Source organism: Gobius niger (genome assembly GCF_951799975.1).
Source record: "Gobius niger genome assembly, chromosome: 12".
In the NCBI taxonomy this organism is placed as follows: domain Eukaryota; kingdom Metazoa; phylum Chordata; class Actinopteri; order Gobiiformes; family Gobiidae; genus Gobius; species Gobius niger.
In genome coordinates, this window is record NC_136863.1 from 21828908 (window position 1) to 21847058 (window position 18151).

The window sequence follows — 18151 nt, forward strand, 5'->3', positions numbered from 1 at the left end:
CACAAAATGAAGATAACGATCCTATAGTCTAGCCCTCCTCCCCTGCAGTTATTAAAAAGAGACTTATGGGGAAAACTGTCTCCCCGCCGATGGTGTGGCTTAACCTGTCTTCATCTGGAGGCTCCGCGAAGTGCAGCAGGGGTTATTATCTCTGTGTAAAGATCTACAACTGTACATCCTGAGGCACGGTAACTATCGATCCGCCATGTAAACAAAAGCCCTTGAATGACAGGACCACAACGCCTCGAGCATCACCAGAGGGGAAAAAAAAAAAGAAACATGGCTCTAGTTTTGGACCACTTCCAGCCAGACAGATCAGAGCTGAGGAAACTGTCTAGCGCTCAAAGGCAGAACACACCCCCAAAATACACTTGTGTACTCAGAGGAATAAAAGGCTCGGCGGAGGGGAGAGGCAGAGACTGTTATTTCCTGACCCAGGAATCCCCCTCTTTCTGTGGGTAACTGAATGGGGAGGCTCTGTTTACAGTAAGAATAGCGACTCGTCAGTGGATCGTCCCGTTTGGGTTTTTGCGTGTTACAATGTGGCTAAGACTTGTGTGTGGCTCCAGTCTCTCCGTCTGCATCTGAGGGACTGCATTAACACATTTTCACATAAAACAACAGTGTCTTGCGGCGGTGTTAAAAGATCTTTCAACAACACTGAGCCATTCCTTCGTCTTCTCCCATAACCGAGACCCAGATATGAAGGTAATTATCCTCTGAATCATTTCCAGACATCATGTACAGCAGTGGTTCTGAACTGCTGTTGCTTTGGGATCCATCTTTTACCTTTATCATGGACAAGTCATGACTCAACTTCAACTTATGATAAAACAAGGCACAGTTTCAAACTGTTGAAGAAAATTATAAAGATTTACTGATTGAACCATTGATCACAAGGTTATCTATAAAAGCATTTGAACATCTCTTATTATTTACACTGACCCACAGAAAATTGAGAACCACTGGTACGAATAACTCTTATGCAAAACAGATGCGCAACAAGAATCTTTCTATTTTAAATCCATTATTTTTTCATCAAATTAAGAAAAGAACATTGTAAAAATGCGGTTATAACACATTTTCACAAGATACGTATTACGTCATGACAGAAATTTCTAAATTATTCACAAATTACGTAATCTGACCAAAACAAAGACAAAATGCTGCTCAAATTGAAATAAGTATAAACAGATATGTGCAATAATGAAAAACCTTGCCCTCAATCTTTTGGAGACAGTTCGAAGCTACATAAAATTCAGCGCGGTTGCCTGTCAGGCAGGAAGCATTGTGGGAAACATGATATTTTGCTTGGCAACAGAAGCATTATCATATTCAATGCATGTTGCTCTGAGCGCCCCTAACATCATGTGACCCAGAGAAAGGAGGAAAAAGCTTTTTCATTCAAACAACCAATAACAATGTTCACACTCTGAATGCATTGTGTGAAGAGACAGCATTTTTCAATTGAACAAAGCCATGGACGTTGTTGGGCGACATGCTCTCGGTGTTTACATTACATTACAGCACGGCCAGGGTCTGATGCGCTCTTTAATGTGCTAAGTTGAATTATTATATGTATGTTTGCACGCTTCACCAAGGCTACACCGACCATTACAGCGTATCACACTGCTCTTCCAGTTCTTTCAATGCTTTCTTTCAGCCTTTTTTCCACGCGAGAAGTGATAATAAAAAAACGCTCTCTCTTGCATTTTCCACATTTTTACTCCCTGCTCATATCGAGCTCCCTGGCAGCGGTGAAACCTGCAGTCCGTTTGATGTTGTGGTAAAGGGAATAAGAGTGTAACGAAAGCAAAGCACGGGGCCGTAAGGTTACAATAGAAAAAAAAAAAAACAAGAAAGATGGAGAGGGTTTGGAAGAGGCCCAACGGAGAGCCAGGCTATACCTGATCAATACAAATGCAAGATCTTAAATTATTTAGACAAGGTTCTCGAACGGCCCATTTCTCACTGGCTGTTCGGAGGGCAGCAGGACGAACGGGCCAATGAGAGGAGATGAGATCAAATCCAATCACCTGTGGCTACTTTCACACACAGAGACATAGATCTGAAGAGGGGGCTGGAGGCCTTTGATGGTAGCCTTTAACATTCCTGTCCACACTTCATTTCTGAGTGCTGTTCGCGCCGTCCAGGGGAGAGAGGAGCGAAGGGGAGTCCATAAAGTCCAGCTATAATAAACATCTCATCTTCAACCAATTAATCACACAATCAATAATACTTCACTTTGATGCACACATGAAGCAATATGTGTCAAACTACGGTCTCACTATCTGTGTACGGATTATTTATTCTGTGTTTTCATTGTCCCCTCTTTTCTCTTCATTCATTGGGTTGACACACACTTAGTTGTAAGACACTTTTCAATCATCCTTTGTGGACAGTGCACTTGATATTAAAGCAGTACTAAGAAACTTGTTTACCTTAATAAATCCTTTTCGTGGTCTCTCTGGGGATAACACAAGTGTTAATGGGATGATTGGGGGGTCTTTCATCTCCCCCTGGTGTCTCCACCAGAAAACCAGGCTTGCAACTTTCCCTTCTCCGACCCGGAGACCCAATACACACTCATGGAATCACAAAGAAGAAGCTAACAGGCTCACAGGCAAAGCCAACTGTGGGGTAGCACCACTTAAGCAGTATTTACAGCCAAGTTTGAGTGAATTTTTTTTTATCTCCATTGAATAATTGGGTTGTGGCACAATGTACAATATCCCTCGCTCCCTTTGTCTTTCCTGTCAGCATAGCATTTACTCTCACGGGCAATTAATGAGTAAAAAAACGCAACATGCTACGGAGAGAGGGATATTGTACATCCAATAACACAATGGAGACATTTTTTTCACTCAAACCCGGCTTTAAATACAGTTTAAGTGGCGCTAGCCCGCAGCTAGCTTTGCACCTTAGCCTTTTAGCTTCTTCTTCTTGATTCTATTAGTGTGTATTGGTGACTCCGACCTGGTGTAACGAAGTTGTAATTGTGGTTTTCTGGTCAGTGAGACACCAGGGGGAGATGAAAGACCCCCCCAATCATCCCATCAACACTTGCATTACCCCCAGAGGGACTACGAGAAGGATTTATTATTATTATTATTATTATTTATTACAAGTCACTTAATACTGCTTTATAACTAAAAGGAGAAATAATTCACAGCTCACAACTTTTTTTTTACCACAACAACTGACACAAACCATCCCAATACTGTACAAAACAGATCTTTGTGTTATTGTGGTCTCCATGTTATTGAGTCCATGGAGGTCAATGTTGTTTGGGTACAGCCGTATTTCTCTTACAAATCAGCTGTGCCTTGGCCCCAAAACCCAGAAACATGTGTGAAGCCCATTCACCTTCACACGCGCTGACCTCACAGAGAAACACAGCGTTTGGCTCTGTACACCTCACCTGCACCCGGCGTTAAACCACTGCATACGGTGCTCATGCCCAAAGCACCTCCTGGTCCGAAGTCTGAGCATGTAATATTGATGATGTGATGTGGTAAGGCTCATTACAGACACACACAACTGCGCCCTCTTCAACTATTGATGTGCCCGGGGCTTTCTACACTTTCTCTGGACGTACCAAGAGAAATGTAAAGGCTCGCAAAACACAAAAAAACAAAACACACACACACTCCCTCGCATTTAGAGCTGGTTTTACAGCTCATCTGGACAGAACTTGGTCTTATCTTAAGGGGATGTGTAATGCAAAGACATAAGTGGTGCCATTGAGAACCAAAACTATCAAGTACACAGATTGTATTGTTTGATGTTTGATTGTACAGATTGTGTAAAGAGTATACAACTTTTACATTAAAGCAGAACTAAGCAACTCATGCCCCTAGAGGCCACTGCAGGTGTCACAGGATGTTTTTACCCATTAATTGTCTGTGAGAGCAAATTCTACACTGACAGAAAAGACAAAGGGAGAGAGGGATATTGTATATCCAATTACACAATGGAGGTTTTTTCACTCAAACTTGGCAGAAAATACTGCTAAAGTAGCGCTAGCCCGCAGTTAGCTTTGCCTGTTAGCCTATTAGCTTCTTCTTCGTGGTTCCATTAGTGTGTATTGGTAGCTCTGACCCAGTGCAGGCAAAGTTGCAATTGTGATTTTCTGGCCAGAGACACAAGGGGCAGATCATCCCATTAACACTTGTATTACACCCAGAGGGACTACGAAAAGGATTTATTAAGGTAAACAAGTTACTTAGTTACAATATCCACATGAAGGAAAACTCATTAATTAAAGGGGGGGTATTATGCAAAATGGACTTTTTCAAGCTTTACATCATGTTATTAAGTCATTCCCTCATTAAAAACATCCCTGAAGTGTTGCCTTAGCACATTCACGTATTTTCGAGTAATCTGTAGAAACTCTGATGGCGGCCATTTTAGGGATAAAACGCCTGATTCCTTTAGGAAACGCCCTCGACCTCCAGGATACGCCTCCGACCTTTCGTCACCAGCCGAGTAACCAACCACTGCCCCTCAGCAGAACCCCCTCCCCGCAGTGTCAAGCCCTAAGATGTAAACAGAGGCATCATGGAGGATTAGCTTCATGTGTTGTGAACCGGAGTTACAGCAGTTCTGAAACTTTTACAAAGACACACATCAGTGTTTCTGTTACCGAAACACCCAGGATTAAAACCGGTGACAAGAACACTTATTTCAGTGTCTGGTTCTGCGCTGGGCCTTGATGATGCACAGAGCCTCCGGAGAAAGCTAATGCTAAGCTAAACCTCGAGTCATCACGTGAAAACGAGAAATATGCACACATTAAGTCAATAAAACCACCACACACATAAAGAACCGTTTAACAATGATCACACACGGAGCCTGGCTTGTTGATTTGTTTATTGCTCACATTTCATCTACAATGGGTCATAGCCGAGTGGTTTTCTCCCGGAGCTAACAAGCTAGCCGCGACAAGCTAACGGGAAAATTCACTGAATACAAGCAGCATATTATGCATTGAAAACGTCACTAAAACAGGCAACTGCTTGAAGCAGCCTTTATGATGATCACACACGGAGCCTGGCTTTTTGATTTCGTAGTTTATTGCTCACATTTCATCTACAGTGAGTCGTAGCCGAGTGGTTTCTCCCGGAGCTAAGGCACTATTAGCCGCGACAAGCTAACAACCTTCACCTTCACAACATTCATTGAAAACAGGCAGCATATTATGCACAAATAACGTCAATAAAGCAGCAACTACTCGAAGCAGCCTTTACGATGATCACACAATGAGCCTGGCTTTACACATTTGTGGTTTATTGCAGACTTTTCATCAACAATGAGCTGTAGTCGATTATAACAAGCTAACGGGGTAACCTCGAAAAACCATTGTCCACCTGCACAGATAATGTCCGTCTTTTGAATCGTATGGGCTCCTGCAGATCCTGGTGTCGTCCATGGGGGTATAGTTAGAGATCCATAGGGCATGGCAGATGCAAAGAGAGAGCCTCCAAACAGCAGTTATTTTTCAGGCAAGAGCCCCTTCCAAGCGTCCGGTGTGGAAGGTTCGTCTCCAAATAATATCCTGTGTGGCCATTGTTCACAAAGTGATAAACAGTAGCTCCTTTCCAACAATAAAAATTAAAATGCACCGATCGTAGTTTCAATACTGTTGAGACAAGCGCAGTGTTGTTGAGATGCCACAGACAGCGTGTGGAGGGGGCGTGTCGGAAAGGGTCAGAGGTTCTTAAAGAGACAGAGGCCTATTTCAAGTCATTTGCTTCCGCCATTTTGAAAGAGCAATTTTATACAAGGCAGTTATTCTAATTTACTGCATTGACAGACCAACAGAAGGTTTGGTCATCATTGTAGTGTGCTATAGACTGGTGCTATGTGGCTGAAAAAAGCATAATACCCCCTCTTTAAGCTTAGAAGACAAACTTCCATCCAGCTTGATGATACCGAATGCATGTAGAAATGTGAAGAAAGCATAGAATACAAGAGTCATACTGTTGGAAAATGATGACACCTGTTGATTTGTCACAGGTTTATGGAAAAATAAGTAAGTGGAGCAAATAACCAACATCCTCAGTTTTTGGAAATGTGGTTGCAGTAAACATTCACTGTTATCCAAGTCAAAATGGGTCTCACCTTTAGAAAGAAGTGGGTCACACATTGAATAAGGTAAAAGTGACTCTCAGAAACACTTGGAAAGAGTCAGAGGCATGATCTCATTCAAAGTAAACCTATGGGAGAAAACCTGAAGGGCTGAAGGTGTGGTGTCTCTCTGCATGGTTGGCATGGGCTGAACAGCTCCTTTCTGCTCACAGTGTATACAACAAACACTGGTCTGCTTTCACCACACCCACTGCATTGCCTTTAAAAACACAAGATATAAGTATGAGCCTGAAGAACCACCACAGCCCCACATAAACAGGGAATTAAAATGTTCATAAAAACAGGATTGAATGCATAGTTTTAAAGCAATGGCACTTGAGGTCCAAAATAGACAATTGCAGCGTCTTGCCTTAAGATAAACATTGCCGGATCTGTCTCTAAAACAAGCAATAAATGAATCTACATCAATTTCTACTATCTAGTCTATCTACTATACTACATTTCCGGGCACGTGAACCCCAAGCACCCTTTTGTGATCCCAAATGGCTGGAGGTTTTCCTGGCTCTGTTCTAAACTGAGAATGCTGACCATCTGACCCATATCCCACTGGCTGTCACACGTGCCCCAGAGTGGACCAGGAAATAGAGGCCAGACCATGGGGAATCTAAAGCCCCATCTGTCCCCAAACCCCATTGCCAGAGCTGGGAAGTCCACTTCATAAAAAAAGACTCTACACCTGAAACGATCTTGAAATATCAATCCACAACAGGAAAAAGAATGACCCGACAGAACCACTTCTATTCAATAAAAGCCACATCTAAACCATTATTCCATTGTCACCCAATTGTTTTTATGCAGTCTAATTCATTTTGCCCTCTTGTAGTATATTGTGTTTGCAGATGTTTGTGCAATTGTAAACCCGGAAGTAGCTTTTATGCTACAGAAGACTAGTCAGGCTAGGTGTTGTAAAACTACAGTGCCACTCAATTAAGTTCTACTCTATTCTCTGCTCTGTGAAAGTTGAAATAAACTCATCCTTGCATCCCAGAATCGGAATTAGGAATATGTTGTGCCCTTGACGGGGACAGAAACCAGGACTAAACAGTGTGTCAATTTTTAACTTTTGCATCAACCAAGCTATCAAATAGCAATACAAGTGGATCTACGTTTCTGTAGGGCGTGACATTGCTAGAAACCCCTGAGAACCACCAGAGAATACCCATAAGGCAACAGCAAGCAGAACAAGAAGAAGACTTTGTTAACTAGGCGAGGATGCACATTTCTCTACAGTTTTTGCCGAATGTGTGGGTAGAGTGTTTCCGCACATATATGTGGCATGCAGTGTTCCAGTTAGGTCTTAGAGGCATCATTCCATTGCGTAACCTCCTGGCACCATCCTGGCCTGCTGGCACTGCCATCTGCTGCTGTGAAGCTCTAAATCAGACACCCCACCAGCCAATGGCCTTCTACAGGTCCTGCTCAACAAAGTCCCACTTTTCTGAAATCAGAGTTATTGCTACAAGACACAATAAGACACTAGCTATCTTGGCCTGGGTCCAATGATTGAGGTACTACTGTTATACTTAATGTTTGCAGTGTTTGTGCTCGAAAATTTGGCGTTAACCCGACAACAGCCGCGCAGAAAAACACAAGTGAAGAGGCCGTTCTGTCTGCGGCGTCTTGTTCTCACACTTAATCTGCTCCACACTCACACTTTGTTGTGGTTTTTCTAATGTGATTCAAATGGTATCTTTACATTTATGGCAATGCACTAGGTGCATGGAGGGCACGGCATTGTTTATCTCTAAACTTGTCTAAAATTTGTCCAAGGATCCAAAGGTTAACGGTTCTGTCGGACTGATGCATATGTATGTCTGAATGAGTGATCGGTGGTGGTCAAAGGGGCTTATTGATAAAGATTGTGTGCTAACTGATAACCGCACCAAATATGGTGAATGAATGAAAAATGGTCCACTGTGGTGCTGTGAGAAGTTTGTCAAGTTTGCATAAGACAAATCCAAGCCAGTATTATTCTGATGAATTTACAGATGCAGCCAGGGCCTGGAAGGGGTCTGGTTTGCAGATGATGTTGTCCTGTTGGCACTGTCATATCAGCATGTGCTGTTGTGTTAAGTGTACCTCCAAGTCAGAGGCCATGAAAAGTGCGTAGTAAGGTCGGTGGAGACTGAGAGTCCCTCCTTAAGTGGAGTTTAAGTATCTTGGGTGTTCTTTACGAGTGAGGGAAGAAGTGAGCATGAGATTGACAAGCAAACCAAGTTGCAGCTCTAGTCTACAATGGGCTTTTTGTCAGGAAAAGAAAAGAAAAAAGTTCCATCTGCAAGGGTTTCATCTTCTACATGCCTCCTGGACACCACTGAGGTGCATGTCCCATCAGGAGAAGGCTCTGGGAAAGACTCAGGACAAACTGGAGGAAGCACATCTCTCGGCCTGTTTAGGAATGCCTTGGGACCACCCAGAAGAGCTGGCGGAAGTGTGCGTGAAAAAGGAAGTCTGGACATATCTCCTGACACTGCTGCTTTTGTGACCCGGCCTCGGATAAAGAGGATGAATATGAATGGATGGAGGGATGATTTGATGAACAACTTCATGCTGATGATATTAGATCATTCTTAGTCTGTTACTAGGACGCTTCTCTCAACAACTAAAGACTTCAGGAAGGGGGAAATGGGAAAGGCTGTTTCTCACTGAGCTCACAGTGTAATGAAATTCATTCACTCACATACTGTATGGTGGAATTTAGGTTTAGCAGAAGCTGCAGTTTGTACAAAGGCCTTCTTGAACAGTGGGAGAAAACAACGGGGAATGTGAACCAGTGAATGAACCAGTTCTTAGAGCCATAAATACTGTTGATAGAGATATGAAATAAACAAGAGACCATTCAACAATTAGCAAATTCACATACATTAACCAGGTTCCAGCAGTATGGATTAGTGAACACTGCACATAGCAAAAGTGCCCATTTGTCCTGCTTTTAACACATTAAGCGCAATCATCACTGTTGTCTTATGTGAATTAACACGTATTTAAATCAAATAAATGAAAGAGACAAACCCTATTCTTCCTCGACATCAATGCATAATGGCAGATGTTGAACACAACACATCCCACGGAAACATCCCATTGCTCTGTCTGGACAAGGAACAAGTGGGTCAATCACATCCCACACAGGCGACCCAACAGCCCTGTGTCTCTCTGAGGGCCTTGTCCTCTGTGTTCTTTTCGGGGACAACAGTCTGTTTAGCCTTTCTGACCTGCACCCCGTCCCCACAGCTGGTGCCCCCCCACGCCCCAGACGGCTTCATGATGAGTGAGCCGGCCCAAAGTCAATCTGTCACAGCCTGTCCACGAGTGAGGGCCAGGCACGACGCTCAGCACCGACTAAAGACTGGTCAACAAAAGTCACATCTGTTGAGCACAAGCCACAAGCCAGAGCAACAATGTACTTTTGTATTCAATTTCAAAGTGCACAAAGGTCCAAAGAATTGTTGAGAATCTCCCCAAGATACAATGGCTTGGACAACGCAAACTTGATGAAGCAACCTGCACTTCAAATACACGTATTTCTTATAATCTGTCTTTGGGCCTCAGTACAATATTCTTACTGTGTGTCAGCATTCAGAGCACAATGGTAACTATTTTGTCAGCTCCTCAAACTGCGGTTTTCAAACTTCAGAAGCTTCTTAACAACCTCTTCATCCACCACCAATCACATCACACCCAACAAGCCAAAAGAACAGAGCAGGCTGGTCAGGGCTGGAATCGGACTTCCAGTTATAAGACAAATGCAACATGTAAAACAGACTGCATGACTAAATGTTTATTTTATTTATTTATGTATTTGATCGGGACAACACACCAGGGCTGCTGTGAGGGTAGATGACGCCTCCTCAGTTGTTTTAGAAGGAGTAAAATGGCATCATCTGAGTACATTTGAAAGTGGAAATTTGACAGGTCATTGATGTACACAGAAAAAAGTATAGGTCCTAATACTGAACCTTGTGGGACCCCTGCAGGGCATTCTGGAAACGATGACACAGGCTTGATGGTCTACTGTGTCAAATGCCTTCTTCAAATCTAAAAAGGCTGCACCAACGCAGGTGTTTTTGTCAAGCATGGATTTGACAGTTTCTAAAAAGACACAATTGGCTGTTTCTGTGGAGTGATACAGGCGGAAGCCAAACTGCATGGGGTGCAGGCAGGGAGTGGCCATGGCTGAGATGTTGGATGAGCAGCTTGGCTCCCCACTTTTCAGCCACTGTGTAAAAGTGTAAAAATCTAATTGTTATTTTCCACATTTCCTCTTATTTAATTATAATTCTGACCTGCAGACCCACACAGTCCCTGAAGGAGGTCTGTGATCATGTAAGCTGTCACATGTATTTACAATTACAAGCAATTAGCATGATGCACAGCAGCCTTTGCAGCTTAAACAATCCCCCCTTGTATTGTTTACTGTCAAAAACAATTACCACATCAGGATATCTACCTCCAACACATCAGCCTCCGTACCTGCAACATCTGTGCACTATCACCGGCAAAACATCTGGCTGTTGGCATGCAAATGATGTGGACCCACAACAAAGTCACCACATGCTTCTGCTACCATTTACCTCTTTAAAGGAATACAACTAATGCAAGCTGTACACACCTAAATATCACGGCCAATTTTGTGAGTTTACGTGATATATTTAATAGCACTATTTCTGCCTCACTTTTTGGTTGTAAATTGCACATTACGCTGTATCTAGCGTCTCTAATGTGACTTTATAGCGTACGGTTATGATCGTTAAAGAGGAGAGGCATCGGGCATGAAGAAGCTGAGTGGAACCAAGAGGAAAGATTGATTTCTAATTAACAAGCTTGTTGCAGTAATGAAAGACTAGATGCTCTGTACTGGCAGTAGATCAATGTGGAGCATTTCCCCTGACACCCAATCTTAATCAGCCGTGCTCCACACAGCGAGAACACACTCACCGCTGTCACCTTCCCTCCGTTTAGAGTTGCTAAACTCTTATTCACAAATCTAAGCAAATACAATAACTACAGATTAGTAGCTGGCCGGATAGTGGCAAGGTGGTTTGCATTCTTTGTCTCATTGTCTAATGTAAAGCGCTTTGTGACCATCTCTGTGAAAAGCGCTCTATAAATAAAGCTCTTCTTGCTCTTTTTCCACTTCTTCTTCTTGCGCTTCTTCTTCTTGCACTTCTTCTTCTTGCGCTTCTTCTTCTTGCGCTTTTTCTTCGTTTTCTTGCTCTTCTTCTTCTCGCTCTTCTTCTTTGTCTTCTTCTTCTTTCTCTTCTTTCTCTTTTTCTTTCCTCACAGGAAGAAGGTCCTGGTCTTATCATACTCAAATGTACAACAACTTGCCACTCAGATAACTTCATGTCAATGCTCCACTGGTCATTAGCACTGCCTTACATTTTTAAATGTAAATAGTACATTTCTATTGTGCAATTTTAACATCTTTGTACTTATACCAGATTTCATATGCAGAAGTACTAATTCTGCGCATTTGAATAGTCTCAATTTTAATCATTATTAGGGTTATTGCTGTTAATTGGGTTGTAAGATTACTATTATTCAGCTGCTGCTGTGACAACAAAATTCCCCTTGTGGATCAATAAAGTCTAAGTCTAAGTTTGATTCCTAGACCTTGTGGCTTGAACTCCCTTCTAGGAGCAAATCGGTTCAGTTTAGGCAGCGGAAATACCCCCGAACCCCCCCCCACCCCTGAATGGCCCGATGATGAGTATATCCTCCTGGGTCAGAACAGGGGTGACAAACAGTGCATCTGTCCTGAAGGACCTACAAGACCATTATACGAGGCTGCTTTAACATGGTCATAATCATGCATTTTCAGGAGCTGACACCGCCCCCCTCCCCTTTTTTGATCCCATGCGGTCCCCATAAACAGGGATATGTGTTGGCTGTGTAATCTGCCTGTGCCAGTCTCCCTGTGCGTTTGAAGGAGCCTGGTGCTGAGGGGGGTAGGGCCGGGGGCTAATCCGCCTGAGCCACACACACACACACACACACGCACACACACACACACACACACACACACACTGTTCCCAGGCTCCAGAACCAGCCAGGCCTCTGTAGATGGTCCACTGGATGCACCGTGTGGCCCATCTGAATGCTATCAGCACAGGCGACACACCGCCCCCCCCCCAGCGGGGATTACACCCTCCAAATCAAGCGCCAGGACAAGGATCCGGCGCAAAGAGAGGAGGAGGAGGAACACAATCCAAGAAGAACGGGCCCATTCTCCACGAGGAAGAGGCCATGGGCAAAGCTGACACGGCAATCAGCAGCAGAGGCTGGGAAACCACACCATGAGAACTTGTCCAGGACCAGCGAGTAGAAAGGACATAGTTTTAAACAGCTTTAGGCCAAGACGCTCAACACTGCAGCATTGTTACGAGTTAACACAGACTCCTATGCGCAACACCGTGGGCCCCGCTATTTCAACCTATAATGAGAGAAAAATGTTTTAATTGTGTTTACAGGCAGTCTGTTTGTTGAAAGCAGACTTCAAAGAGGCAGAGGCCGAAATTAGGGGAATTTGTGCCAATAAAATCTTTCCATGCACAGTGGGGAGGCGTGTCTCCTGAGTATTCTTTCAACTTAGAAAACACCCAAAACAAGCTTTACTATTATTGTGCAACAACTTCAATAAACATTTTTGGTTGTCGTGCCTCGAGCAGTGAAATTATGCACACCACATTTTTTAAAATTGTGTGCCTACTTAGTCGCAGCGCGGCAAACTCATATCCTCGTCTCGGTGAAGAGCATTAAACTAAATGAATTGCTGTGTTTCCTGTCCAAATGAGACTGGCACACTTGCCCACCTCTGTCTGGCAGGAGTCCATTCCGCTGCCTCCCGTTTTTTTAGCCACTTCAGCTGCAAGTGGCACAATGTTGGCGCGGTTCTGGCAGCCGTCTGGCAAAGGCTAACAATGTCACTGTTATCTGAGGCCATTCTCCACGCTCTGATGCAGAGAGAATCAGTTTTCCAGGACGGTAAGCATTTTTGTGCCATCTCGACTCTCCCAGCTTCAAATTTCCTTCACTTAGCAGCCGCAAAAAAAAGGCACAAACCCTCGTCTCGCGAAAAGCCGTGCTAAATATGATTGACACTGCTTTTTTTTTTTGTTGCTCTCGAATTCTCTTAACCTCCTCTCTCCCTGTTATCCTGTCATACCAACAAAGCGTTTTAATAGCCCGTGCGCGAGGACATTCGCGCGCGCTGCACTGGCCGGGCAGAACATCTGACCTGTCTGTTATACGTCTTTGATGGATCACCCACTAAGAGCATGCATGTGTGACAAAAGAGATGAAGCCCCAATGAATATCTATTCTCATTTCTCGCCCATCTGCTTCGGCGTATGAAAAGGAAACGGCGATATCGGGAGCCACTACAATTCCCTCCCTAAATGGTTCATCATTCAATGTCCACCAAAAAAAAGAAAGAAGCAGAACACCCAAACACACTTGGTGGGCTCGTACAAACCGGGGAGGAGAAGAAGAAGAGGAAAAAAAGCGCTTGACACACTTCCCTCCACTCAGCGAAGTGACCTATTCAGACAAAGCAGCAGGAGGCAGAAAGGCAGAAGAGGAAGTTAATGAATGCATGGCTTTTGGACCACTTGAAAGTGTGAGTGCTATCCACATATTGCCTTTGCTTTGCTAACAAGAGAGCCCTATTAAACCATTAGCCCCGATCCCCTCCGCTCTTGTCGGGGCTCTTTACCTCGCCTCTAGTGTCTCTGCGCCCCCCCCCAAAACTCGTCTGCATGGAAACTAGGCCAGCCTTTTGTTGGTTCACTGACCGGTGCCTAGCGTGCTTATGAATGTTTTAGAGTTTGACGGGTTTGTTTTTAGAAAGACAAATGAAAAAATCTACACGAGCTAAGTAGGTTCATCTCAAGCCTTATCACGGCGCAAAAGCAGCTACAAAGTAATGCATTCACGAGTCGGGGGTCAGAGGTTAAAAGGCGCATCGTAGGGCGCCGGGTCTATCGGCGTTTGAGTGCTGCGGATGTGTAGGTGATGCTTGACGTGCCTTATGGTTGAATGCTGCGAGGGATTTGGGGAAGTCAATTTAAAAGCAATTAAAGGGACTCCTTACTGTCCTTACTACGTTGGACACCTTGGTATTTTTTGTAGTATAGCTTGAAATAATGTATGTATATCTGGAAAATTCCCCTAGCATTTAAGATGTTGCTAAATGCAGATAAGCAAAACGCCAGTAAAAGTCAGTGTCTAGATTTTAAAACAGAGATAAAAATGTATGCAGAATAATTGAAACATGTGCAAACGAAAACAAAACAACACTCTCCAGATTTTGCATAATGTAAGCTATCAATAAAATGCATACATTATAAATAAAGTGTTATGTCCTATGGGGTTGCGTGCTTGGTGTTCCATTTTCAGTTTCCCATTTTAACCATGTAAACTCTTAAAGCAAACTCATGATGCAAATCTACTCGTGGCAGTTTTTTGGACTGCATATTTATTTATGTTCAGGTTGTTTTGTTGGACAGAATAGATTGAGTGTCAAGCATGCGTGCTGTGGCCAAACCTTCTTGACATTCTGCTGCGTATTGTTTTGAACCACTATGTGTTTGACATTAGGGCTGGGTACCGTTAAATGATGCCAGTATCGAAGAAAAAAGTTTAGATACTGCTAGTATTGAAGTCAAAAGCAGGTACCGAAGTTTTGATGCTGTTGGTCCATTTTTGCTCAATTTTATTTCTATCCGCCCGCCCTATTTTTAATCAATTTTCTCCAATTTTTTTACATTTTTTTTTCTTGTTATCATAATTTTCTTCTTATTATTATTGCTCCAATTACTTCTTGTTTTTACAATTTTTTCCCTCATTTTTTCACATTTTTTGAACTAACATTTTCCCCATTCTCACCCATTTTTTCTCATATTTGTTCCCTATTTTTGCCCCATTTTCTTCCCTATTTTCGTTTTTTACATTTTTTTTCCTTCTTTTTGCCACAATTTCTCCCAATTTTTCCCCATATGATTCTTGAGATGAAACCCGATATTGCAAATGTTCAGATCTTCCAAACCTTATCGTTCTGTTTTCTGGTTCAAGATGACAAATATTTTAGTACAGGTATTGGGAAAAGTATCATTCAGGTATTGGTATCTAAAAACCAAGTATCTTTACAAATATTTTAGTACAGGTATTGGGAAAAGTATCATTCAGGTATTGGTATCTAAAAACCAAGTATCTTTAAAGTACTGGTAATGGCACCCAGCTCTATTTGCCATGTCGTTCCTGTCCCTGGTGAAGGATTCTGCCTCTCCATAGCAAAAATACGGAATTAAACATTTCCAACTGTACAGTAGGAACAGGACACATATACTACAGTATGACTTATTTATTTTGAGGACAAATCCCATCCTGACCTTTCTGTCTCCATCAGAGATAAGGCTCCCTCCATTTGTCTGCCGGAGCACTTTGAATGCTGCTGTGCAATCTCAATTCGACTCTTTCCGATTTCTTCTCGTTCGGGGCTATTTTTCAGCTTTCATCTCGTCCACTTTGACCCCGCCGATGCACCAACCCTCTCCATCATTTAATAGACAAAACGACCTCTCCTGGTCATTTCCTTGTGTTAGCTAAACGCAGTAATCTGAAGTTCAACACTGCCCACGCGCGCCTTTATCGTTCAAAAGAAACAGGAGCAAGAGGCAGCGGGGTCGGGTCAGAAACGCAATTACGGTACAACAAATCAAGCACAGTTTTCCTCGGCGCCGCACGCAGCAACACCAACTCCAACCAAAGGGTCAACCATTTCTTTAAAACCTCCTTTTCTTTAGACTTTCTTCCAAAACACACAGACAGCTAATGCTTTCCACCCACTACCACACATGTGTGAGAGTTTTATGCAGAACAAATCCAGCACTGTATATGGGTTATGATCAAAAGCATCATTTCATATATAATATACATTTTAAGCAGATTTCTAAAAACTCTTCATCAACATCAACAGCCTTCCCTGTACTGTGCACTATAAACTGATATAATGGTTACAGTTGTGCCGGATGCATGGGGGAAAATAAGAAAGTAAAATGAGAAGTGCTGCCTGGAAATGCTCCGCAAAGACACATAGACTGTAGCTTAGTGGTGTTTATCTCCCATTACAATCTCGAACGCAAGTAAATCCTTGATCTGTAACAATGAGCTTTGGCCGAACATGGGGAAAGTGAGCAGCCGGGCGTTTTACCGTGCGGCGAGTATCTCATCTGCTCAATCCTCTCATCATATAAATCTCCCCCTACTCCATCCCAGCACAGCCCTGTTTAAATCCTCCCTCCTCCCAGTATACCACATTTCTAATGCTAATTATCTAAACCACTTCATCCACCAGTTAGTTATTCAAATCTCTCCCCACACGCTATCCTACAAGCCAGGCCCCTGCTAAAAGGTGCTTGAGTGAGGGGCTGATCCCTGCTCTCGTTTTCATGTCACAGTCTGGTTATATTCCATTTTGCCATGTTTTTAAGAGTGAACTTTTAATGCATTAATGCATCAAACAACTTAAATAAGGGTATTAAAAATAGATTGTTTATTGAGGGATGAGATTTGTGTACATAAAGCCTTGTGCTAAAAGAGGACAGCTGCTGGGAATGTGACCCCTGCTCTGTCCCGGACAGGTCAGTGTCCGCCGTGTTAACAGAGTGCTGAGAGCGGGAGCAGAGTTGATAGACTCTGGGAGGTCAGAGGAAAGTGTGTCCAGGGCAGGTGCACTAACAGCTCTGTGGGAAAGTACTAGAAACCATGGGATCTATAAATATTAATGTACTATCAGTAACAGCGCTGGTGTCTTCAGCGCTCAGTGCGCGCTTTCACTCTGTCTTCATTCAGGGATCTGGATGTGAGTCGTACAGTCCTCCCACACTCAGGGCATCAGGATCCCAGTAAAACACCAAAGCTCCTCTGAACTGGAGTCCCACTCTGCATCCCTTCCTCTCAGTTACATAAATGCACCGACAACAAAGCAACTCACAGAGTACTGTATACAGCACAAAACAATCCTACTGTACTGTCTCCTCTGTTACTTATCGGCTGTTTCTTGTTGAATTAAAGTAACACATCAGTTCAACAGAGAATCAACAAAGTGAAGCCAATTATACAGAGATGCATATGAAGCTACCGACTTGTTGGCATGCAGAAGACAACACAGTGCATTAATAAGGCTCAGAGCTCACCTTGGTACTCCTGTCCCGGGGTGTAGGCAGTGGGACTGCCTGTTATTTGGAGGGTAAGCAGCACCTCTCCCCCGCCCTCAGCCACCCCAACTCCCTCTAGCTCCCCATGATGGGTGCACAGGAAGAAAAAAGGGTTAAAACGAGGGTAAAAACTAGCAGGGGATGTACTCGAGTCCACGCTGCTGCTCCCCAAGAGCAGGGTCAGCAGGGCACAGCCTAATGTGCCCCTCAGAGAGGCCATTTGCCCTCACACCCCGGGTCTACGCACGGCTGAAGGAGGACAGAGCAGAGGAGTAGGTACAGTCCCAGAGAAAAGGAAGAGTCCACACAAAGTCCTAAGTCCAAAAGAGTCGGGTCAGAGGGGCTCTGGTGTTAAGTGAGTCCACCTTCACTCTCGGGGAGTTCAGAGCTTCGCCTGTGCTGTCCTGCTCCGGCGTTTAAATACCTCACCCCTCCTTCTGGTCCTCTCTCCACCCACCACCCTGTGTCTGTCTCTCTCCGCTCGCGCACCAGCTCCACGCGTGCTGTGAGCTCTCTCCTCCCTCTGCTCAGTCAGTGGATCACGCTGCCTTCTCCTTAATCTCTTCCTCCCCCTCTTCCCTTGTCTTCACCTCTCCATCCAAACACTCACTCACTCCACAAAGCACTGTTGTATCACCAAATCAAGTGTACTCACTTTACAGATACGGCTTATCCGCGCAATTACATGCAAATGCCAAACTATTGACCCGTACAAAGGTCTTATTAATTCTCAGTCTTTTACATATGCATTATTAGACTTTTCCATCAACCCCCCCAACGGACCT

At 43.7% G+C, this 18151-nt stretch overlaps 1 protein-coding gene across 1 annotated transcript in view; it reads right to left on the reverse strand.

Annotated features, from left to right (window-relative positions):
- The window catches only part of reln (reelin), an 82455-nt gene extending 64628 nt beyond the window's left edge, over positions 1-17827 (reverse strand). The window contains exon 1 of the mRNA XM_079567954.1: positions 17346-17827. Within this exon, the coding sequence (XP_079424080.1) occupies positions 17346-17586 (241 nt within the window). The 5' untranslated portion in view covers positions 17587-17827. The remainder of the gene's footprint in view (positions 1-17345) is intronic.
- Positions 17828-18151: the final 324 nt, after the last annotated feature.